Source organism: Rhinolophus hipposideros, assembly GCF_964194185.1.
Source record: "Rhinolophus hipposideros genome assembly, chromosome: 10".
Lineage (NCBI taxonomy): Eukaryota > Metazoa > Chordata > Mammalia > Chiroptera > Rhinolophidae > Rhinolophus > Rhinolophus hipposideros.
Window position 1 is genome coordinate 13779991 of NC_138056.1, and position 23697 is coordinate 13803687.

Here is a 23697-nt window from a genome sequence, read left to right on the forward strand (position 1 = left end):
CACCCGATCTGGCCCCCAGTGACTTCTATCTTTACCCAACGATAAGGGAAATATTGAAAGGAAGACATTTTGATGACATTCAGGACATCTAGTGTAATATGATGACAGCTCTGATGGCCATTCTAGAAAAAGAGTTCCAAAATTGCTTTGAAGGGTGGACTGGGCGCTGGCATTGGTGTATAGCTTCCCAAGGAGAGTACTTCGAAGGTGACCATAGTGATATTCAGCAATGAGGTGTGTAGCATTTTTTCTAGGATGGGTTCACATATTGAATTGTCAGACCGCGTATGCCGGGAGCAGGAACCTTGGAGGCCATATTAGAATCGTGCCTACCACACACAGCAAGCAAGAGACAGCTCCAGGAGGCAAACACAGCTCTTCTTACTGGGAAGTCTGTGCCTTTAATCCAGTTCAGGCAAAGAATACCAGAACAAGAAACTGCCAGGTCTTAGGAGGACCCACTTGGGTACTGCGTGTAAAGTACCTAGCACAGCACCTGTCCCACAGTAGGTACTCAGTACTTGCAGTTCCCATCCCTGAAGGCCAACTTGGTGGCTTATATGTCTCTCTGCTTCCATACTCAGCAACGGGAGGTACCTGGAGAAGCCTTGGGGTGGGGCACTTGCAGCTGAATTCTTTGACCAGCTAGTTTGAATTCTGTGTCTGGCTGGAAGAGGGAACCCAATAAAAATGCCTTCCCATACCCCACACCCCGACCTCCTGTCACCCCCTATCAAAATATAAAATAAACTTACCTTCTCACTCCCCCATCCCTCAGTTCTACCTACCCCTCCTCCCCCAATGAAGAAAGGGACAAAGTCAGGAATTGATGCTGCATCTTTTTTTTTTTTTTACTTTTGCCTTCTTAAAGCATATGCTGAGCTGAAGGATGAAGCAGTTTGGCAATTAAAAAGGCCCAGCGGCTTGGGCAGCAGCAGGGGGAGGCCAGGTGAGGGGAGAACTCTCTTTCCCTGGCCAGGGAACAGCAAAGCCCGCACTAACTTCGTAAAATATAAAACAAGGGAGGGGTGAAGGTAGGAGGGAGACTTGTAAAATACAATATCTTAGGGGATTGGCAATAATAAAAAATAAGGTTCATTATTTACAAACAATTTCTGTTCTTGGTCTCTGTACAGTGGGTGGGGGTGAGGGGTGTGTGTGTGTGTGTGTGTGTGTGTGTGTGTGTGTGTGTGCATGTTGACGTGTGTGTTTATGTGTGTATGGGGGCCAGGGAGGCAGTGGTCGTGATGGTCATTATGAGAAAGGAGGGGGGTAGCCCAGTAAGTGGTTTATCTGAGAAGGACAGATGGTTGTGGGAGGGAGGGGGGAGACTGGAGTGGTTGGCCCAAGGGAATAGTCCAAACGTGAGCGGGTAGAAAGGAGAGGCCCCAGTCAAGATCTGGGGTAAAGGGGGCTGGGGAGAAGTGGAACACTTTCTCTGGGATGGGACCCCAAGAAGCAGGGGTACAAGCTGGATCCGGGTTAGTGAGCAAGACAACCCCTCTTCTGGGTGCCAGGGGGTATGTCCTGTGTCCTGGGTCTTGGCACAGTCTAGGAGAGCTTGATGGTGGTGTTTGGGCCCAGATCCCTGGAGAGAGAAGAGAAGTCAGGGGTGATTTGTCCAGTGAGGACGCTCTTATCCCTCTGCAAGCTGGATGTGGACATGGAGGGATGAGGCCTTGGGAGGATGTGGCCAACATGGGACCAGGGGTGGGCAGAGGGCAGGTAGAGCTTGGGATTCTGGGAAGGGAAGGGGCCACCCACTCACCTTTCATGGAACCACTCCTTAGGGTGGGAGAAGTTGGGGCTGGTGCCATTTTCACCGACATCTTTTGGCCAGGCTTCACTCAGGTATTTGGTGGTCTCGTGGGTGCCGTCCAGATGGTCATGCTGCAGGTGGTCCTGGGGTCGCTGTTCCACTGGCCCCCCAGGTTTGATTTCCCAGCCATCTGGGGGCTCCACAGGCAGCAGGGTGCTGTGGCCATCCTCCCAGGACCCTGGCCCCTCATCGTAGAACAGGAGGCTTCGGGAGGGCACTAGAGAGGGAGCTTGCGGTGAGACAAGGTGCCAAGAGGCTCCCTTCCCATCCTGGCTACATTCATGGTCTAGTAGGTACAGACGTGGGCCCTGGAATCTTGCAGGCCTGGATTTGAATTCCAGCTCTAACAATTCCAAGCTATGTGACCTCAGACAAGTCATTCCTTTGCTTTAAATTTTCTGAGCCTCACTTTGTTCATCTGTAAAATAGGGATACTAGGACCAACTTCATGTAGATGTGAGGTTTAAATGAGATAATAAGTAACTGATTGTGCATAGTAAGCACCCAGAGAAAGTAGCTCTTCATAAGCAGAGGCCAGAGCATCTGAGAGTTGGGTTCTGAGTCCATTTTTATCACTCACTTTCTGTGAGACCCTGAATAAATTTCTTCCTCATTCTAGGCCCTAGAGTGCTTTTCAGGGAAACGAAGGAAAGAAAGCCCATTTGTTGGAGATCTACTATGTGCCAGCATTGTGCAAAGCCCTTTGACCTGTACCAAATCATTGACATCTCACAGAAACTCAGGAACTTGATGTTTTTAGCCCCATTTCACAGAATAGGTAATCGAGGTTCCAGGTTATCAGGTACGTTGTCCCACACTAGTTTGAGCTGAAGGTGAGAGGCAATCCCACTAGGATCCATTACCACCCCGCCAGCTCTCAAGCCCTGACCTCTGTGAAAATGTGTGAAAGGGGCCCCCTGGGCTTGTGCAATGCACCAGCTCTGTGCACCAGCCTGCTCCACCGCACACATGTCCTCCTCTTTGCCCTGCCCAGACACTGGGCCTGTAACCACTGCATTCACTTGGAATGAGGAGCTCATTCCTTCCCTGGCCGACTCTGACCCTAGCTTCATTCATCAACACAGGCCCCCAACTCTTCCCCTACTCCCAACTTCCATTCCTTCCTCTCCTCAGGCTTCCCCTTACCACCAAATGTACACGGGCCCCTCTGGCCTTGGAAAAACATCCATGGCTCTCAAGACCTTGCATCCCCACCGCCCACATCCCTTAGCAACTGTCCTATTCTCTTCTTCTCAGGCTGTACATGTCCAGGGAGTGGTTGTCACTCCCCGCCTCCACTTCCTCTTCCCCTAACACTCCCCTTAGCCAGCTGCTTCCTCCCCTCACCGCCCTACAGGGGAGGAAGTATCCCTCCTACAGTATCCCTCCTTCTCGAAACTCACTCTCCCCATCTCCTTGCTACCTGACTGCTCGTCCATTTCCTCTTCCTCTTCCTGCCCTGCCACATAACTGGCTCCTGGTAAATGATGAAGCACAGTCAGGAAGTTCCTCTAGAGGTCTACCTGAAGTATCTTCTGCCTCTGGAAATCTATACTATTCTTCGCTGTGCCCTATACCAGTTCTCCCCATTGCCACCCATGCGTTGTATCTGTGTTGCAAGCATTCACACATACACCATATAATTTAGTTTTCACAACAACCACATTCAGGAAGTGCGGAACTGTAACTCTCATTTCCAGATGAAGAAATTAAAGCATAGAAAGCTTAAGGCACATGCTCAAAGTCATGCATTTAGCAAGTGGCAGTGGCAGGTATGACTGATTCTGAAGTGCCATGCTCTCCACCGCTGTATCTTGCAATCCCCTGTGGGATGCTAAATATCTGAGTCCATACCACCACGACCCTTCTGCTCCCCATGGTAGACATTACTAATAGACTATGGCACTCCTTCCTGTTCACCTGAGTGGTGTCTCAGAATCCTTAACACAGTGTTTCAGGCAGCCACCATCATCTTATTGGAAATGGCCCTGGAGCTGAAGCTCATTTGCTGTCCCAGTCATGAAATACTGATGGTGCTTAGCAGAGGCCCCATAATCACGGGCACCCTAATACGTGGGGATTAGGGTGGGAACGTTCCTATTATCCCCTAAACCTCCCTTAGGTGGGCTGGGAATCCGGGGGTCTGCATTGTAGTCTCAACTCCAAAGCGAACATTGAACAAATCATAGACCCTTTTTGGGCCTTAGTTTCCCTATCTGCAAAATGAGGAGGTAGAATGAGATGATGAAACCCAAAACTTGGCTCCTCTTGTGTCTAGCTTCTGTCCAGAAGTTGGAGCTGGGGGAGGGCAGCCCGGCTCAGGGCACTCACTCTGACTGGCTGTGTAGACGCTGTCAGTGGCCATGGGGTCTTCCTTCACAGTCTGTGAGCCGGAGGAAAACTCAGGGAGGCAGGGCACGAGGGAGCCCAGCACCAGAACAAAGCACAAGGCTGCCACCTGGTAGTGGAGAGAGAGTGGTGGTCAGAGCTGGGGCAGGGAGGGGCTACAACCCTGGCCACCCCCAATCCTCCCCCTCCAAAACCAATAGGTGCAAGAGGCTCAGTATCTTTCCAAGAAAGCAGCTCCAAGAGCCAACTACCCCCTCTCTGGAGAAGGTGGAGGAGGCTGCTCAGGCCTTCTCAGCCCATTGTAGGGGGCCAACACCGGCATTGCAGGAAGAAAAAGGAAAGTGGCTAATGCAGGTATCACCTATAGGGTGGAGGAATCAGGAAAGGAAGAAAGGGGTAGGTAGAGGTGAGGATTGGGGCTGGGACAGGGAGGACACAGCATCACACCAGATGCAGGGATGCAGGAGGGGCTAAGAGTCCCAAAGCCCAAACTAAATAACCCCTGACGACATCATGGCTCTGCCACCTGACAACAAGAAGATCTCAGAGGGTGCGGGGAGCGTACAGGCTATACATTTCCAGGAGAGGCTAGAAGAGGGACGAGCAGAGCATTCTCTTCCCCACCATTCATTCCAGAAACACCCAGGCATACTTCCCTGTGTCTCCCCAAGTCCTCCACTCCACAGGGTATGGAAGATGCCTCCTCAAAGGACTTGCTCTGCCATTCCCTAGCTAGGTTCGCATGAGTCACTACACAGCCACACTGTGTTAGAATTGGTCAGGGAAGGTCATGTTCTAGAAGGTTCCATGGGCTTGGTGAAAGAGGCTGGAGTCTGCTGGAACCAGCCAACCAGGCACTAGGATGATGTGCCCGGGTAATGTTGCCCACAGTATTGCTAATCCTTCAAAGCTCCTCCCTACCCCCCCCCCATCCCCAGAAAGCTAGCCTGAGGACACGTGTCCTCCAGTGGCCCTGTGGCAAGGTAGCAGCACCTACCATGAGGCAGGTCCCAGTCTGGGTGGAGGCCATCTTGTAAGGTCTGGAAATCTTGTTGGTGACCAGAGCCTGGAGTTTCTGCAGCTGCTGGAGCAGGGTCCTGAGGAGGGCACAGCGGTCACCCGGCAGGCTCTGACCCAGCAGGCATCTCTGCCTCCTGGAGCTCTCTGGTGGAGCATCTGGGCTGGCTCCAGACTTGGCTTCCTCACCAGGTGCCCATTTCCGTCAAGACAGAAAAGGTCACCTCCTGCTTGGTTCCTCTGTGGTGTGGCTCGGGCACCTGAGTCTTGCCTCATGGTGAATAGCTGGGTCACCCTATGGGAGCTCAGGGGTGAGCTCCTGGCCAACGTGGGGTTTGGAGGAGGGCCTGTCCACCTGGGCTGAGGTCACCTTCTTTTTCTTACCCTACATCAGCCACAGCTTAATGGACCTTCCCTCTTTTGCACCCCGCAACACCCTGAGCTAATAAGGAGGAAATGTCTGGCAGCTGTCTGGTACATAGTGAGTGTCCAGTAAATGGTGGCTATCATTTTTGTTAATTTTATTGCCGTTTTTGCATTTATCACAGCACCTGTCACCCTTTGGTTATTTATGGATTTCCATGTCAGTCTCCTCAGCTAACTGTGGGCCCCTGACGGTAAGGACTGGGTCCCACACAGCGTGGAATCCTGCCGGTACACACACAGGGTGCTCATCCCACGCTTGGCGGACAAACAGTTAACGATCTCCACTCAGCCTGGCGGTGGGGGTGCAGTTCCCACAATGTACAGCAGGTGGCGCAAAAGGAATCTGGGCCAAAGGTAGATGGGTGAGGGTTCCCACTCCCCTTCCCTGAATGGGGGCATTCTCCAGGCCAATGAGGGGAGGAGCTGCATCCCGCTGAAGAAGCTGGGGGAGAAGGAAGGAAAGAAGGAAAAAGCCTTCTGTTGAGCACCTGCTACATGCCATCTGTTGTCTACGTTATTTTAATGATCCCAGCAAATAATCATTAAAGACCTTTGGCTGGGCCCTACGAAGAAGTCAGAATAACAACAATAACAAAGAAAAAAGAAAAACTATGATAACACGAACGGAGCGTTCTTAAATGCCAGCCACAGAGCCGGGCCCTTTAGTTGCACTGTCTCATTGAGTCTTCCCATGACTGTGACACGGTGCTTCTATCATCTCTACTTAGATAAAGAAACCGGGACACAGAGAGGTTTAACAGTTTTCCCAGAACCACTAACATGGCAGAGTGGGATATGAATCCAGAGCTGTGACTTGACCCCTTACCAGGCTCTGGGCCGGCTCTGCACTAATGTTTTTCAAACTTAACCATAGAGGAGAGTCCCCCAAGGATCTTGTTAAAATGCAGATTCTAATTCAGTAAGTCTGGGAAGAGCCCTGAGGTTCTGCATTTCTCACTAGCTCCCAGGGAACGCTGATGCTGTTTGTCGGAGAAACTGGCTTTGAGTGGCAAACATCTACACCTGTGGTTCTAACTTCAGGGTGCGCCAGAGTGACCCAGAGGGCCGAGGCACACAGATTGCTGAGACCTCTCCCTGGAGATCCTGGTTCAGTAGCCTTGGCATGAGGCCTGAAAGTAAGCATTTCTAACACGTTCCCAGGGGAGGCTGCTGCTGCTGCTCCTGGTCTAAGGATCACACTTTGAAAACTGCTGCTCTACACCTTCTCATGGAAGCATCTCACCAGCCCTGCAAGTATCTAGAGCTCTGTACAGACAAAGAAGGATGGGAAGCTGGAGGCCCCAGGCTGCAGGGTCCGTTTCTGGGGGTCCTGTCATCCTGAACTCAGTTGCCTCTTCTCTCTCCTGCCTCCCAGCGCTATGCCAGAACCAGGCATTGGGTACAGAAGGCAGGGGGCAGGGCGGGAAGCAGGTGGCACCACCCACCTGTTGGCATTCTCCAGGGTCTCTACTTTCTTCCACAGTTCGTTGTTCTCTGATGTAAATGTCTCCACCCTGCACGGGTCAAGTAGTCACAGGCTCAGGAGCAGCCCCCAGACTCACCGCTGCCCCCTCAGCTCTGCCCCCCATCATCTCATCCCCTGTCCCCGTGCCCCTGGCACCCTGTGAGACAGACTAGGGAGAGCAGGGCAGACTGGGGAGTAGGGTCCAGGCCCCCCACCGCACCCAGGACGCTTACTTCTTTTCTAGACACTCCACATATTCCTTCTTCTTACGGCGACTCTCCTGAGCTGAGATCTAGAGGGGGAAGACCCCAAAAGAGGGGTTACCATGGCCTCGTGTCCACCTCGTGCCCCCCAATTTAAAGGATGGCATTGTCAAAGGAGCAGAGGCCCCCATGCACCAAGGAGACCTCAAGGCAGGGTCTGGGTCCTGCTTTACCTTGTTCTTGATTTTTCTCCGGACCCTCTTCAAGGCCTTCTCCTCGGCTTTGGTGAGGGGGAGTTTCGTGGGGATGGGGTAGCCCTCTGCAATCAGGGTGCGCTTCTCCTCCTCGGTCAGGAGCAGTGGCCCTGATGTCCCCTGTAATTTCTGTGGGAAACAGGACATGTAACCATGTCTGGTTACAAACCAGACAGCCCTTGGTTCAACTTCAAGCTCTGCCATTTACTCTTTGTATGACCCGGGCAAAGCACTCAACTCTCTGAGCCTCAGCTGCCTCATCTGAGAAAGGGACAGATCTGAATTAAACTCAGTCACACATACCAAGTGCTTAGGACAGTGCCGGGATGCCAGCATGTTAGGCACTCAGTACATTTTCGGGGAGCTTCCCAGATCCCATCCTGGAATCCATCACCTGAAAGCCCACTTCTCCAGGGTCCCCTAAACAGTACGCTCTTCATCTCCCTACAGTCTTGACTTGGAAGGCTCCATACCCATCCCAGGGCTCAGGGCCTAGCTCCACGTTTCCTGGGGGACTCTGGGCCTCTTGAGCACTGCTCCCCAAACAGTGCTTCTTGGAGAAAGCCTGGGCCATCCTCCTGGAGGTCAGGAAAGTCAAGTTTTAGTCCTGGTTCTGCAACAGCGTGGGTTCAGCAGGCCTCTTGGACCTCTCTACTTGTTTCCTATTCACCACAAGGCAGCAGTGAAAGATCCTCACTCCCAATTGCCAGGCAGGCATCTCTCTGAATTCTGATGCGGTTGGCAATCCAGACTCTTCCCCACTGGTGGTGTGTCAGGGTGGATTTACTCAATTCTTTGCCCCAGACCACCCCCAGCTGCTTACGTGAGGGGCGGTGAGGAGGGGGGAGGTGGAGATGGCTGTAGAGGAGCGGGCCATCGGCCGGACAGGGCTCGAAGGGGGCAGAGATCGGGGACTCTGGGAGCCGTCGCTGTCGCTGCCGTGGCTGCTGGGGGGTGTCGGAGGCATTTGCACCAAGTCCTCTGGGGAGAGCAGAGGAAGCCATGTTAGCAGAGTTGCACCCCAGCTGTGCTGGGACCTCAGAGTTCAGCAGAGCATGGCTCTAAGCCAGCCTCTCAGTGCTCAAGACTGCTGGGGCTTGAATGGCTGTAAGAGGAGAGGGCCCTCTACGGCATCAGAAAGATGGGAGCACACAGCTCAGAAGCTGATTCCTGGGTTCTACCTCATGGCTCCTGTAAGCCGGGTCCTTGGTGTGGATATCACAGAGGCTGGGTCCTTGGAGTCCCTCCCCCATCTCTGACTTCATGAGCCTCCAGCTTGGCAATCCCCAGAAGTGCCTGGAGTCTGCCCACAGCCAGACTCATGGGGATCGGGCTGTGGGGTGAGCAGCAGCCTGTCCCTTCCTTCCTGCCACCTCAAAATGTCCAGCCATAACTACCCCAGAATTTCCATTTCCAGCTTTAGGGTAACAACACGCAGGCACCGGGCTTTCTGCAGAACAGCCAGGAGCACTGTTCTCCCCAGCACCCCACTCCGCGCTGTCCCTCTGTGGCCATAGCCCCAGGAAGACTGACGTTCTGCAAATGGTCAGGAAGAGGCCTGGGCAGAAAGCAGGAGAACCAAGAGTCTCGCTGCAGGGAGAGCTCCCAGGGTAGGAAAGAATGCCCAGATTTATGGATGGATGGCAAAAGAGTGGGCTTCAGTTAGTGAATTATGGGAGGGGGGATTAGCAAAGAGGGTGAGAAGCTGTTGATAATAGTGATGATAGTCAGAGATTGGGTAAGAAGGGCACTGGAGGGATGGAAAGTGGTCAAGGCAGGGAGGAGAGGATATTCTGGGGAGACGTGTGGCTGTCAAGAGAGATGGGTAGGCTGGGTCATGGGAGCAGGGATGCTGTCTCCTAATACTGGAGAGGAAAAGAGTTCCTCCCTGGACACACTTACCTGGTGTCACTTTGAGGAACTGGTTCACCTCCTGGGGCTCTGCTTTGATCACTGGCAGCTGAGTCATCTCTCCCGGGGCCTGAGGAAGAGACAGGTCCAGCTCCATCAGCTGCCCCCGGGGCTGTCCCCACCATGTCATCCACCCCACTTCCCTCCATGAGGCTGGTGGTCTGTCCTCCACAATTGGGAAGGTGACTGGACATAGCCCAGAGGGAGCAGAGACAAGTTCTGGTGCTTGGAGGAGCCGTGTCAGATCTAAGAGAAGAGCATGGTGGCCAAGTAGTATAGTTGAAGCCTCAAGTTCAGAGAAGGAGGGCTTCTTGTGGCCTCCAAGGCCAGTGCCATCTTCTCGGTGGAGACTGACCCTGTGCTGACTCTGAAGGCCACAGAAGCCTTGGTATACGGGTTGCCATGGGAATGAGAAGTGATGTCTGGCGTATCCTGGCTCTTCAATGAATGGTAGCAACAGCAGAGATGAAGGAGGCACTAACTGGCTGGGGAAGGAGAAAGCTCCCTGAGCAGTTGAAGTTTGAAGTGAGTCCTGAAGTGTACATAGGAGTATTCCAGATAAAGGATGGGGCAGGCGGCGAGTGAGAGGAAAGGTATTCCAGCAGAAGGCAAAGCACCTGCAAAGGCACAGAGGCCAGACAGTGCATGGCTGGTTCTGGAAACTGCAAGTGTTCAGGGTGTCCAGAATGTAGCGGTGTGTGTCAGGGGTGGAGTGGTAGCAAACAACACCAGAAGATTGGGGTGGGGGACTAGAATCCAGATAAAGAAGTTTGATGCAGGGAGGAGCCCCAAAGGGTTTTAAGTAAGGGACTGACATAATTCAATTTATACTTTAAACAAATATACATTCCTGTTTCTTTCTATTCCAACTTTCTGTCCCAGAAAGGACTGCCAACACACACGTGAGTGGTATTCTCTTTGAGGAAGGCACTGTGGTGGGTGGGTGAGTGCTGGATTCCTGGACTCTCTTCCCTCAGGGTCCAAAACCAACAGAGAGAGGTCATGAGGTTGTGGATGGGACATAGAATCCCAAATTTAGGCAGATGAGTAAGAATCACAAAAGATTCAAGTTGGTGGGGACCTGGGAGGTTCCCTGGTCTGTATCCCAGCTCAGCCCTCAAGTGACAGATGAGGAGACTGTGGTGCAGGAGGGTGATGTCACTTATGTGACAGGTCACACAGCTCATGCCTGACCATCCAGACTCCTGATTCCTGTGCTACTAGGGTGTCGAGACCTCACCGGAGGGAAGGCGTGGGCTTCGAGATCTGGCAACTGAATCTGCAGTGCATCTCCAGTGTTTCTGACTGTGTGATTTGAGGCAAGTTGCTTAACTCTTTGAGCCTTGGTTGCCTTCTCTGAGGCAAGTGCCCAACCTCAAAGACCCTGCCTGCTGCTGCTATCCCACCTTCCCTTCCAAAGCAGGAAGGGAAGCCCTGAGGAGTCGCTGAGCCAGTCTTGGAGATGGGTCACAAAATCTCCTCCACATATGCAGCCAACTCTTGATCCCTGGGGACAGTAGTGGGGAAGGGAAGGGCTTGGGAGGGGCAGACCCATCTATTATACATTCTGGCTGACCCGTGGCGACATTCTGATCAGGTGAGCTGTGTGGCCAGCAGGGGGCAGGGCCAGCCTGGCCCAACTCAGACTGGGGATTTAAGATTACCCTCGTAGACTCAGGGCCAGAAGCGCCTTAGAGGTAGCTCGTGCTGCCATTTTATAGAGAAGGAGGCTGAACAAGAAAGAGGGAATGCAATACGACCAGAGCACAATGAGAGCCGAGCTGGGACCCAGGCAGGGCGTCTCCCAGGGGCCAGGGCTCTGGGCCTCACATTCCCAGAAGGGTCTTCAGACATCAACTTTGGATCTATCGCTTAATGCTGCTATCTATACATTCATGGGGCGCAGAGGGCGGGGGTGGTGGCATGACAGTTTGGGTTAAAAATATTAATCTCAAGAATGTAAACAACTGAAATATAGCACACATGTTATATCCCCATTTTGGTCTTTTTTCTTTTGTAAAATGCTGTCACTTTGAGAAAATTAAGACCTCATCCCTTTTGCTGATGGGCCCACAGTCCTCCACCCCAAGTCAGCCCTGCTCGTAGTGGCCCTGTCACCTGGTAGCCAGATAAGCAGTGATGAGGCAGGGGTCTGGGGAGCCAGTTTGCCGGGGAAAGGCTAGAGGGCACTCTGGCCTTTGGGGCCCGGAGAAGGCTGTCTTCATCTCTGGGACTCTGGACCTGGCCCCTGACACCCAGCCCTGCCTGGGTTCCTATAAGCCTTTTTCTGCACACAGTGAGGCCCCCAGCTTATTCTAAGAGTTCTGTGGTTTGTGCACATCCTAGGATGGTGTACAGGCAGCCCAAGAGGGAGTCAGACGCCGCGTCTGGGAGTTCCGATTCTCAGCCCTGAGGGTCACATTGCTCCCTGTTCACAGAACCCTGGGGTACATAGGGCGTTGGATGCTTCTTCCCACAAAGACCTACCACCCGTCCTCCCTCCCTCAGCTCCTTACAAACCGTCCCCAGACTCACCTGGTGGGGGATGGGCAGCCTGGACAGGGGGCTGAGTCCCAGCAGCGGGGTGGTGGCCATGGCAGCAGCAGCCATGGCAGAGGAGGCAGCCAGAGGGTCCATGGGCAGCTCCGGGCTCTGCTCCTGCTTCACCATGACGGAGCACAGTTTGTGTCCCAGCACCCATGCTCCATGTTCCACGTCTAGGGGGAGGGAGCAGGACCCAGGCTCAGGGGACGTCCAGAGAAGAGGGCTCACCCTCCACCCACCCCGCCCCCTGGGAGCTGCTCTGGACTGGATAGAGGAGGGATGGTAGGGTATACTGGGAGGCGGGCAGGAAATGGTGGGGGTGGGGGGTTGCTTGTGAGGTGGAAAGGTGGGGGGGGCTGGGGCCGGAAGGAGTGGGGGCGTCTTTTTCATAGAGCAGCTTACAAAGTGGGCTTACACAACAGACCTGGACCCCTCCAGACTGGCTATATGACCTTAGGCAAGTTGCTCAACCTATCTGAAGCCTTAAATTGCTCATCAGTAAAAGTGCCCGAGGAGAAGTAAATGTTCAGTGAACGGTAGCTATTGTTAACACAATTACTGTAATTTAGCCAACATTTGCTGAGCACTGTGCTAGGTGCTGGGGATCTAATGAGAGTCATAAGCAGTTTAGTGCAGTTGGAATGGAAAAACAAGGGAAGATGGGGTCAGAGCGGCCAGCAGAGGTGGCACGGCGCTGGAGGCTGGGCTCACAGCTGTGATTTTGTCCTAAAGGTAAGAAGGTGGCACTGGAGAGTTTTAAGTATGCTCAGATCTGTAATGTTAAGAAAGATCACTCTGCCGCCGTGTGGCCACGGGACTGGGGGCAGGCAAGATGGAGGCAGGGACCTGCAGAAGTCTATTGAAATCATCCAGCAGGAGAAGATGAGGAAGGATGCACTGGACCTGGTGACTGGGGGCACTAGGGGGGTGAGGGGTGATGCTCAGGTTTCCCAGGCAGTGTCCACCTCCCGCCCACCTAGTGGCCCTCCTGGCCTCACCTGGGCCGCAGGGCTGGCAGACATTGCCCCTTTTGCTGATGGGCCCAGTCCTCCACCCCAAGTCAGCCCTGCTCATAGTGACCCCAGCACTGGTAGCCAGAGAAGCTGTGGTGAGGCAGGGGTCTAGGGAGCCAGTGTGCCGAGGAAAGGCTAGAGGGGACTCTAGACTTTGGGGTCCACTGTGGGTGGGGATTGGGGTCAGTGGCTGCCTGATCCCACCTCGGAGGCCAGGCCCCACCCTGCTGGGAGCCTGAGTGCCCCAGCTCTGGGCCACAGGCTGCCTCTCGGCTCGAGGAACACCCACAATCTTTCCAAATTACAGGGCCAGCCTGCTGGCCTCCGGGAAGCTGCCCCCTGCAAACGGCCCACAAATTACTCTAAAAATAGACTTGGGGTGTCCAAGGAGTTGCTGGGCTGGCCCCATGCTGAGCTGCCATGGGAAGGAGTCACCCCACACCCTGCCCTTCCCCAGGCTGGGGCCTGAGGCCTCACTGAGGTGACTTCAGAGGCTTGGCTGAGGCCAGGGCATGAAGGGAAGCTGAGACCTCAGCAACCACAAGCCCTAGAGCCATTTAAAACCCCAGTAGGTGTCCCTGCCCTTGGGGTGAGGTTAGGGAGTGGGGTACAAAGGCCTTTCTCTCTCCCTGGGGAATCTCAAAGATCCTCCGAAGCAGCTCACACTTCCTGTGCTGAGAATAGCTCGAAGCCCTGGACACATATGAACTGAGGCATTCCTCTCAACAATCCTATGGGGCAGGCACATATTTCCCCTTTTAATAGATAAGAATATTAAGAAAATCACTCAAGACCATTGTCCTCTAATGGGAAAGAGGAATAAGAACCACTACAGTATTAATAGGACTTTTATAGGCACAATGAAAATAGCCACTAATTATTGATATATATTATGTGCTGGGTACTTTATGTATATACTTTTTAATCCTGTCTAGAATTCTCAAGACACATGTTCTCTTCATTTTATAATTAAGGAAACAGAAGCCAAGGGAGGTTAAGTAACTTGTCCAGATCACCCTGCAGCTGGTGGAGGCAGCAGGACACACACCAAAGTCTGTTTGGTTCCAAACCCAGTACCCCTTGCTGCCCCTCGAGGCTGGCAAATGTGGGGGTGGCAAGGGTGTGAGGGTCAGAATCAGGGGCTTCCTTGCTTCCCAAGTCCCTCCCTGGCATTTTACTGTCTGCGTGACCTAGACGACTCAGCTTTCCTAGAGTCTCATTTGTCTTACCAGTTAAATGGGGATTATGAGAAAAGTGATTCCTACCTCACCTATGAAATGTGAGAGATACATGAGATAATTAGCATGAAAGCACTTTGTAAACGAGAGTGCTATCGAAATATTTATTACTATTTCCATTTGTAGATGAAGGAACTGAGGCTTATCGAGTCTAAGAGATGTGTCCATGATAACCCAGACAAATACGATAAAACCAGGACCGCCTGTATTTGAAGAAATGCCTGAAGGGACCATTTCTAGGTGGGGCACTACCTGGAGTTCTTAAACGTTGATTACCTGAGAGAAAAGACTCAAAGCGTCCTTTGCTTAAAAGCAGGGGAGATGGGGAGAGAGGGGAGCTTCAGAGAAGTCTCCCTTCAGGAATAAAAGTAGGTGCAGGAGTCTTTCCAAGGTAGCATCTCAGAAGACATCACAGTGTGAGGAGGTGGGAAGGTCCCAGAGTCTTGATAACTTGTCCACATTTATGGTTTATTCCCCTCCCTCACACTCCAAACCCTGTTTCCTGTAAGTCAGTGGCTCTCAGACTCAAGTGTGCTTCAGAATCACCTAGAAGGCTAGGCCATACCCACAGGATTTCTGATCTAGCTGGTCTGGGTGGAGCCTGAGAATTTGCATTTCTAACAAGTTCCCAGGGAACCATCCTTTGCACATCACTGACCAAAGCCAGCAGCAAACTCTTTTGAGAAGTGCCCATATGGGTTTGATATGAAGGAAGACAAAAAGGAAGGAGGCAGCCCCCCTGAGAGATGTTGTGGGTGGCTCCTCTGAGAGCCTCTGGGAGTCTCAGCCTGTAGTGTTCCGCTCCAGTCACTAAAAAACTTCCTCCCCTCCTGGGCCTCTGGGCCCTTCCACCCTTTCTTACCTTGGGTGGTGTCCTCCATCTTGATGGGCACAAGAGGGCTCTGAGGCGCCGAGTCACCACTCAGGGAGTAGCTGTGCTCGGCCTGGATGCCTGGTGTGGGGGAGTCCAGTTCCATGTCCAGTAGAGGACTCTTCTCGTCCAGCACGGGGTCATCAAAGAAACTGCTGAACAGGTCGTTGGAGAAGTCCTCCATGTTCTCCCCAAAATGGTCCAGGTGCTCAGGGAAGTGCTATGGAAAGAGGAGGGGAGCCAGCTTAGCTTGAGAAGGGGGTGCAGACACTGCTGTGGTGTTCCCCCCAACCTTGCCTTCACCACCACTGTCCCTGTAAGCTCCTCATCACTCTTGCCGCCATCGTTAATACTACCACCAGCACCACCAACCTCACCACGATACGCATCACCAGTGCCGACTATCATTTCTATTATTACCAGCACCACTGTCATCCCATGACCTCCACCTCCAGTTTCACCATCATTATCCTCAAGGATGAGCTCTGGATGCTGTGAAAGGATTCCTGGACCAGGCAACAAGACACAGGGCTCGAGTTCTGGCACTGTGACCTTGGTCACATTATTTAGATTGCTCAAGTCTGTCTCTCAGTCCACTTAACTTCCTTCATAGGAAGACTGAAATTGTGTCTACGCCAGCAAGTTCGCATTCCAAAGCAGTGTTAGTGACTTTTGTATCACCGTTTGCTGCGATGCAAGGTGGCGGGATTACGGAAGCCTCCATTTCCCTCATCAGCTCAGTCTGCACCTGTCCTCATGCCTCTAGCATCTCCCTTTTCCAAGCCATTCTTTATCCCAAGAGGTTAGGCTCTGGCACCTTGTTACTTGGGTTGAAATCCTGGCTTCCATGCTTCTAGCTATGACTCAGTGCCGTTTAAACTGTGAGTGGTGACTCATTAATGGGTTGTGAAATCAATTTAGTAGGTCATGACCAGAATTTAAGAAAAACTAAAGCAGAACAAAACAGAGTCGAAAATATCAGAGTGCATGGCACTCAGAAAAGTTAAACACCCGGTGTAATTTTTAAATCTCCATTATGTGTCTGTGTATGTTCTTGGTAATGATGTAAAATATATTTCTTAGAAGCAAAAATGTCTGAAATATACCGTGTTGCCCCCAAAATAACTGGAAAATAAGCCCTAGCATGATTCTTCAGGATGACATCCCCTGAGCATAAGCCCTAATGCATCTTTTGGAGCAAAGATTAATATAAGACCCGGTCTTATTTTCGGGGAAACACGGTATTGGTCTCCACGATCCTGGGAAAGTTGATTAACCTTTCTATGTTTCATTTCTTCCTCTGTGTAGGGGGGATGATGATAATAGTTCCTCTGCTGGGTTTATTGTGAGAATTAAACAAGTTAATACAGGTGATGCTTGGCCAACGTGGGTTCAAACTGTGCAGTCCGCTATCTGTGGATTTTTTTCATCTTGTAAACAGATGACGTAAACCTACATTATTGATAAACACGTATAGTGCAGCACCGTAAATGTATTTTCTCTTCCTTATGATTTTTAAAATAACATTTCTTTTCTTTACCTTACTTTATTGTAAGAACGCAGTATACAATACATATAACATACAAAATATGTGCTAATCAACTGTTTATATTATCAGTAAGCTTCCCGGTCACCAGCAGGCTATTAGTAGTTAAGTTTTTGGGGAGTGAAAAGTTATACGCAGATTGTCAACTGTGTGGGAAGTCAGTGCCCCTAACCCCTAAAGCACTTAGAACAGTTCCTGGGACACATTAATTACTTAACAAATGTTACCTCTTATTGTTAATAAAGCCCCCAGTGGCTGGTACATAGTAGGCGTTTATTTTTCTCTCTAAAGAATTATAAATATGTAAGGAAATATTACTGTTTTTCATTCATTACTTACTGACTGAATAAATTTGCTGGTGGGTTGGAAGAGATGGTGATGGGGGGATTGCTTCCGGCCCTGGGGTCCCACCTGGTGAGTGGTTAAGGACTGGCTATGGGGGATTGGTTTGAGGTCTGAAGTTGTTGGTTCTTTCTAGCTTGGGATACTTGGAGCCTGTCCCCGTCCAGAAGGGATGAGCAGAAAAGCCCTGTCTGAGAATAAGGTTCAGAGCCACATGAGCCTCTGTCTGTGGGGAGCAGGGGAGGGGCAGAAGCTCCGCAATCAGATAGACTTCCTTTTGACTCCTTGGTCCATTGCTTGCTAAGTTATGTTGCTTCTCTGCGCCTCAGTTTCCTTATCTGTAAGGAGGAGTAATAGTTCCTACCTCATAGTGTCGTTGTTGTCATGAGGATCAAATATTTGTTAGGTGTTTAATCCTCACCTCGGAATTATGAGGATAAAATGAATAAATACATAAATACATATACATATCAGGGGTGCCAAAAAATGTATATAAGTGGACTCTTTGGTCAACGTTGCTCAAGCTCAAGTAGTTCACCATCATCAGAAGTGTCTGGACGCTGATGGTCACCACTTTGAGCACCTCTTGTCATTGCAGAAGTCAAGCATGACTTGTATTCATCTTTTGTTATCGGTATGTATCGAGTATTTCAATTTTAATATAGTTTTCCTTTCTTAAAATGTGTATACATTTTTCTTGGCACCTTCTGTATAGGCAGTAAGTACGTCTAACATTTAGAACAGCGCCTAGTATGTACTTGTTAGCCATTATTATGAAAAGCCTAACTCTGGGCCCGAGGTGAGCTGAGCTTAGCGCTCAGGTGGTTTGGTCTTTCCACCAAACAATGCATGATCAGAGAATCCAAGAGAAAATGAGTTCAGAAACCCCATTGACTGAGGTACTCCCCCTCTTCCCAGTTTGCCAGAACTGATCATCACTATCTTACATTTTTGTTGTGCTTTCACATACATCACTTTATTCAGTCCTCACAATTACCCAATGAGATAAGGAAATTATATGTCTGCATTTGACAGATAGGGAAACTGAGGCCCAGGGAGCCAAGCAGAACTGGGAAACATGCACAACTCCTCATTGCCCAATCCTTCCCCAACTGCAGCAGACATTCCCTTTTGCCTGACAGTAAACTCACTGAGGCAGGGTCTGTATCTTGTTCACCTGCTGGAGAGACAAGGCCTTGTGCCCCAGAGGGCAATGCCATCAGTATGTCAATTGTCCGTCAATACCTGGTGGGAGGCGGTACCAGGAGGTAGAGGCCTCAGCTGAACAGGTCTCTAAGAATAACTGTGATCCTAGATGAAGGCATGTACAGGGTCAACCCTCTCTCCGCCACCCCCAACCACCCAGCCAGGTACAGGCAGGACTGTGCCAGACACAGCCTCTGCAGAGCCTGGGCCAGCCCAGCTGGGGGAGCATTGCCCCTGCTCAGGGTCTCTCAAAGACCTGGTGTGGAGACCAGGGGGAGGGGGTTGTGAAGACAGGACTGAGCAGTGAGTCAGCTGCTAAGGTATTTATCCAGCAGCTGCTTTTCAAACGATAAGGGTTTGCCAAGCCCATTCCTGGGGCCTGGGAGAGGAAAAGAGGAAAGACACTTCCTCCATTTGGGGCTGGGGTCCCTGAAGGCCTTGGCTCCAGGCAGATGAGCTGTATCCTTTTCAGAGATCCCTTTTGGGGTGCCCATAGGAACATGCTGAGGAAGCTCAGTTGGTTCCCTTTTGTGAGCAGCCCCCACCCCACCTGCTGGAAACAGCAGCCAAGGACCAGCAGAATGGAGCTTCCAGAGGGTGGGAGCCAAGTGGAAGAAGAGGGCGGCCAAGGGGCAGGCAGGGTGGGGGTGGAAGACACTCAGAAAAGCCAGTCGTTGCTCAGGGGTTCCATGTGTGCTGGGCCCACCTCTGGTGGCAACAATTGTCGTGTTCCATCACCCGCAGGCCCACCTCCAGCTCATGGGAGCATGCCAGAGGGGACTCCTTTTAGAGAACTTTGTAGCCCTACTTCTATGGGGTGTCTGGCTTTTCAGAGAAGCTCAGTTATGGTTGGTTTACATCATCAAGCTGGAGACAAGGGACCTGAGAAAGCTCATGGTCCACGCCCTCCTCTCCCATTTGCTAACGAGGAAACTGAGATCCAGAGAGGGAAAGCCACCTACCTATCCAGGGTCACAGTGAGCTGGTAATGTTGAGGGAGGCGTTCTTCGCAGCCCTGGGGCTGACAAGGTGTGGGACACGTTCTCCTTGTTGTCCTCTCACTTCTTCCTGTTTACCCACCCTCCCCACGACCCTGGAAAGCCAACTCTGGGCATCTCAGGCCTCCTCAGCCCCTGCAGGGCCCCTTGTTCCCCGGTAACCACACTCAGCTCTCCCTGCAGTTCACACACACAAAGTTCGGGTTTCAGACTATCCGATGTAAATTATTGGGGGTGGGAGACAGGAATCGATAAACGGCAGGGGGGTCTTGGGCCATCGTTCCGAGGGGGATAAGGTTCGACTGGGGATGAGCAGTCTTTGGAGGTGCCTTTCTGGGCAAGGGTTGGGGAGAAGTGGGTGGGTGGGAAGCCAGAGAAGGAAATACTGGATTATGATTTGTTTCCCTCCTCGTTAAAGACTTTTTCCTACAGTCATGCCAACACAAGCGCCTTCTCGGCTGCCACGCGCAGCCAGCGCCAACTCCACTATCTTGGAGGAGAGGTCCGGGGCTCTCCTGCGCGGATCCCCCGCCCCCTCGGCTGCAGTCCCTCCCTAAGCCGGTCTCTACCGCCGACCCTTTAAATTTAAAACAGGACCAGGGTCCTGCCCGCTGGGCGCGGCCCACAGGAGGTTAACGCTGCGCGCTTGGACCGCCCGGCGCCGGAATCCGGCCTGCTCATTGGCGGGATCTGCGGAGTTCCTGGCCAATGGGAGGAGGCAGCGAGAAGCCGGCTGCAGTAGCAGCTGCGGCCGCAGGGGCCTGGGAGCGGGAGGCGGGCAGGGCTCGCGTGGAGGAAGTTCCCGGGCCCCGCAGAGCGCCGGGGCACCGACAGGCGGACTATACTGGGTCCGAACTGTGTCTCCTTTTGCGCCTGGGACAGAGGCAGAAACGGCCCCTTTGAGCTTCCAGGTGGGCCCGGAAGTCCCACAATGTACTAAGCCCACAGCAGTAGCACCGTCTCGACCCCCCACCGCAAGCAGGGGAAGTGGAGAGGGAGGGTCTTCTTGAAGGTCCCCAGCTCCAAGGGGAGGCCGGGCCCCAATTCTTAAGTCCCTGTGCAGCTTTTCCAGCTGAGCTGCTTCCGCCCCTCCTTGAATAACCCTACCGCGGGCGCATTGATGGAGCAGCGGGGTCTCGGTCCTTGGTGGGGGTAGGGGGACACTCCCGGGCCGGCAATAGGACCACCTGAAGTTCCTGTCAGTTCTCTCCCCTAATTCTTCCATTGGGGTGAATGCAGAGAGGGAAAAGCTGTCCGCCGAGGGTGTGTGGGGGAGAAGGGTCTACCCCCTACCGAGGTGGCCTCAGAGCGCCACCTTCCCTCATGCCCCTAACCCCTCGGCGCCTGCACCCCCATCCCTGTTTTCTGCCCCTCCCCCGACCCAGGCTGATTCAGTTTCTGCTTGGGGAAAGGAGGGAGGAGACCAGAATGGGTCCAGGCTGAGCTGTGGGATACGGAGTGGGGAGGGGAATTCTGGGCCAGGACATTCCTTCCAAGAAAGTGAGCTCTGGGAGAGATGGAAGGAGAGTCCTCTTACACTTCTCTCCTTCCCTTTCCCCACGGGCTGGGCCCCCACTCCCCAACCCCCATAGACACACTGACCCATACATTCCTGGATGGTTACTTTCCTCGTGGTCACTAGAAAATTGCCCCTATTTCGAGCTGGAGGTCCACCAGTCTGAGTCACTGCTGTGCCCCGTGTGTGTATGTGTGTGGGATAGGGGAGGGGAGGTGGGCCTCTGGGTACCCGGTTGTCAGACAGGCCCTTCTTGTCCTTGAGCATCACCATCCAGGCATTGGGGGTTGCCTTCCCAGAGCTAGACTTGAAGGCTGTCTTGTGAAGGGGAAAAGGCCTTGGACTCAGACTCAGGAGATCCCCGGGCAGGTGGTTTTCTTCTCCAGATCTCAGTTTCCCATTGGTTATAGTCTGTGCTCCTATTGAGGCAGGGGTGGCAGGGACAAGGTGAGGGAAACTAATCCTCAGAAAGTGGGCTCTTTTCCTTTGCCTTGGCCTCTCTGGGGACCGGGAAGGGGTGGAGCCGGTTCTCCCTGTCCCAGGAGCCAGCTCCTCCCAGAGCCTTCCTGGCAGGACATGGGGGTTAAGGGGAGCACATAGTTCCAACCTCCAACCTCACTCATCCCCCATTCCCCACAGGCGCAGGGAAGGCAGCTGCTGAGGTTTCAGATTTTCCCCCTAGAGAACTATTTACCACAGAGCCCAAGTCCAAATAAGCAGAAATGCTTCTTTGTGCGTGTGTGCGTGTGTGTGTGTGTGTGCACGAGCACACTCACACTCTCGTACACAGGCTATACAGACGAGCTGTGAGGTTCCTACTTACACAGGGAAACACCACCCAGCGTAAGCTCCACACCCATGGACCAATTCAGACAGTTCCATAGACAGCCCAGCACAGGTGCTATTGCACATACTCATACACTCATGGGCTCACACAGGCCGACACTGCAGGCACTAACACAGATCCAGTGAGGACACACTCCTCAGATGTGATCTGAAACAGACACATATGCGCACACACGTGCAGTCACCCCAGACACAGCCACAAATGTGGTCGTGCACATTCTCACATGAACATGCTCAAAATCTCACACGACCACAGAACTAAATGCTGACTGTGCCAAGCCATGTGCCTGAGATGAGTGAGTCATGTGACCCCAGCAAGGGAATTTTGGGAGTCCCAGGCTTGCCTGGGGCTGAGATAGTGAGGGCTGGGACTGGAGGAGGGGGCAATATGGGCAACTGAGCTTTTCTGTGCGTGTGCACTGGAGAAAGGAAGGGAGAAAGGAAAGGGCAGGCTGGCACCCATCAGAGGCTGCTTCCCTGCAGAGCAGAGTCCTGGAGAGCGGTCTCCAGCCCCCAACCCTGTCGGTCTGGCACTCCAGTTTCTCCTCCTGACACTGGTAACCCTTCCCTGGCCAGGATATGGGTCCCTCAGGAAAGTGGAGAGCTGGCCTGCAAGCTCCCGGCCAGCCCATGTGCTATGGCCCAACCCTGGGGTGGGTGCCAGTTACTGTCTGGGCAGGAGGAAGCGATGGCAGTGAGTGCCACAGCCCAGGGCTGGGATTAGCTATGACTGGCACCATTAAGGGCACAGCAGCCCACGGTTTGGCTGCTGGAGATGTTGGTCCATAGGCAGTAGCTGGAGGATCCCTGTAGGACACCTCAGGACACTGGAGACTCAATGCCAAGGCTGCCACTAGGGGCCTCTGGAGAATAAGGACATCCAGCCATATCCATTTATTCATCACTCACACATTTGTTCAGTATTTACTGAGTACCTACTGTGTACCCAGCCCTGTGGATATAAAGATGAACAAAGCCCAATTCCTGCTCTCAAAAGGCTTTCAGACTAGTGGTGTGACTACCCCATTTATGAAGGTAGGTCCAGAGCATTCTCCACCTTGTATCAAGAGGGATCTTCAACACAAAGATGATTATGGGACTCCCCTGCTCAATATCCACTGATGACTCTCTATGGCCCTTAGGGTAGTTTTTCAGGTCCTTACGGGAGCTTGAAATGATGCAGCCATGTTGCCTCTACGTCTCGATGTGTCCAATTCTCATCCATATCTCTCAAGCCTAGAATTGGTCCAAGCACACTCTAGATACTCAGGTGTTTGCTGAGTGACTGACTGACTGAATGAGTGAGTGAATGAAGGAGTGTGCCAGTGAGTTGATGGACTGAGGACTTTTTTCTGCAGCTGAGCCTCCAGGAATGGCTGTCCTGAATTCCACTCTGATGCCAGCTTGCTCCTGCTCCAGGCAGTTTCCATGCACCTGGACTCTTTCCCATGGCTCCTCCTTATTGAGGCTTGTTGTACCCATTCTCCAGGTTGCTATTCCTCAAGGCCTTAAGCCTTGGCCAGACTAGGTACCTGGGGACCACCACCCTCTCCTCAGTGCTGGAGGAGCTACTCCAGGCTTAGGCCAGGCCCAAGAGTATAAACAGAGCCCAGTGGCCAACCAGCTAAGCTGCTCTCCCAGCCCTTGGCCAGCTGGAAGGCCCTCCTTGGCTGGAGCCTGCCATCCAGCTCTGGCTGGAATTCCCTTGGCCTCTTCCCTCTCCTCAGTGCACTCAGCGTTCGGCCTTTGGCTCCCTCAGCGTCCCAGCCTGTCTGAGTTGTCCTCAGGTTTTATTTTTGGAAGAAGTTGCATTCCCTCTCCTTATTTACTCCCTTCCTTTAGGGAAGGTACGGGACCCCTGGGCTCAGCTGGGGATCAGGCTGTGACTCCAGCCCCTGGGGTCTGGATCTCTCTGGGGCCCCAGGGGAGGGGACTTCCAAAGTCTCCTGACCCATGTGATGCTTTGCAGCCAGATGTGTCTGCCCTCCTTCCCCCACTCAGTGTGTGACTAATGCCTGCCCCTGCCCTTCTTGAAGAGCCCCATGATAGCCAAAAGAAATCATTACAATTTTAGAGCGCAAAGGCATTCTGGCATCATTAGGTCCATCTCCTCTTATTTGTAGAGGCAATGCC

At 52.6% G+C, this 23697-nt stretch overlaps 1 protein-coding gene across 1 annotated transcript in view; it reads right to left on the reverse strand.

The window, feature by feature from the left end:
• Nucleotides 1–828: 828 nt before the first annotated feature.
• CREB3L1 (cAMP responsive element binding protein 3 like 1) overlaps nucleotides 829–23697 on the reverse strand; it is a 33905-nt gene continuing 11036 nt past the window's right edge. Inside the window, exons 2-12 of the mRNA XM_081063108.1 lie at nucleotides 15102–15330; nucleotides 11980–12161; nucleotides 9436–9514; nucleotides 8357–8514; nucleotides 7513–7662; nucleotides 7310–7368; nucleotides 7057–7125; nucleotides 5166–5265; nucleotides 4151–4277; nucleotides 1769–2036; nucleotides 829–1588 (exon numbers count right to left, since the gene is read on the reverse strand). Of these exons, the coding sequence (XP_080919234.1) occupies nucleotides 1552–1588; nucleotides 1769–2036; nucleotides 4151–4277; nucleotides 5166–5265; nucleotides 7057–7125; nucleotides 7310–7368; nucleotides 7513–7662; nucleotides 8357–8514; nucleotides 9436–9514; nucleotides 11980–12161; nucleotides 15102–15330 (1458 nt within the window). The 3' untranslated portion in view covers nucleotides 829–1551. The remainder of the gene's footprint in view (nucleotides 1589–1768; nucleotides 2037–4150; nucleotides 4278–5165; nucleotides 5266–7056; nucleotides 7126–7309; nucleotides 7369–7512; nucleotides 7663–8356; nucleotides 8515–9435; nucleotides 9515–11979; nucleotides 12162–15101; nucleotides 15331–23697) is intronic.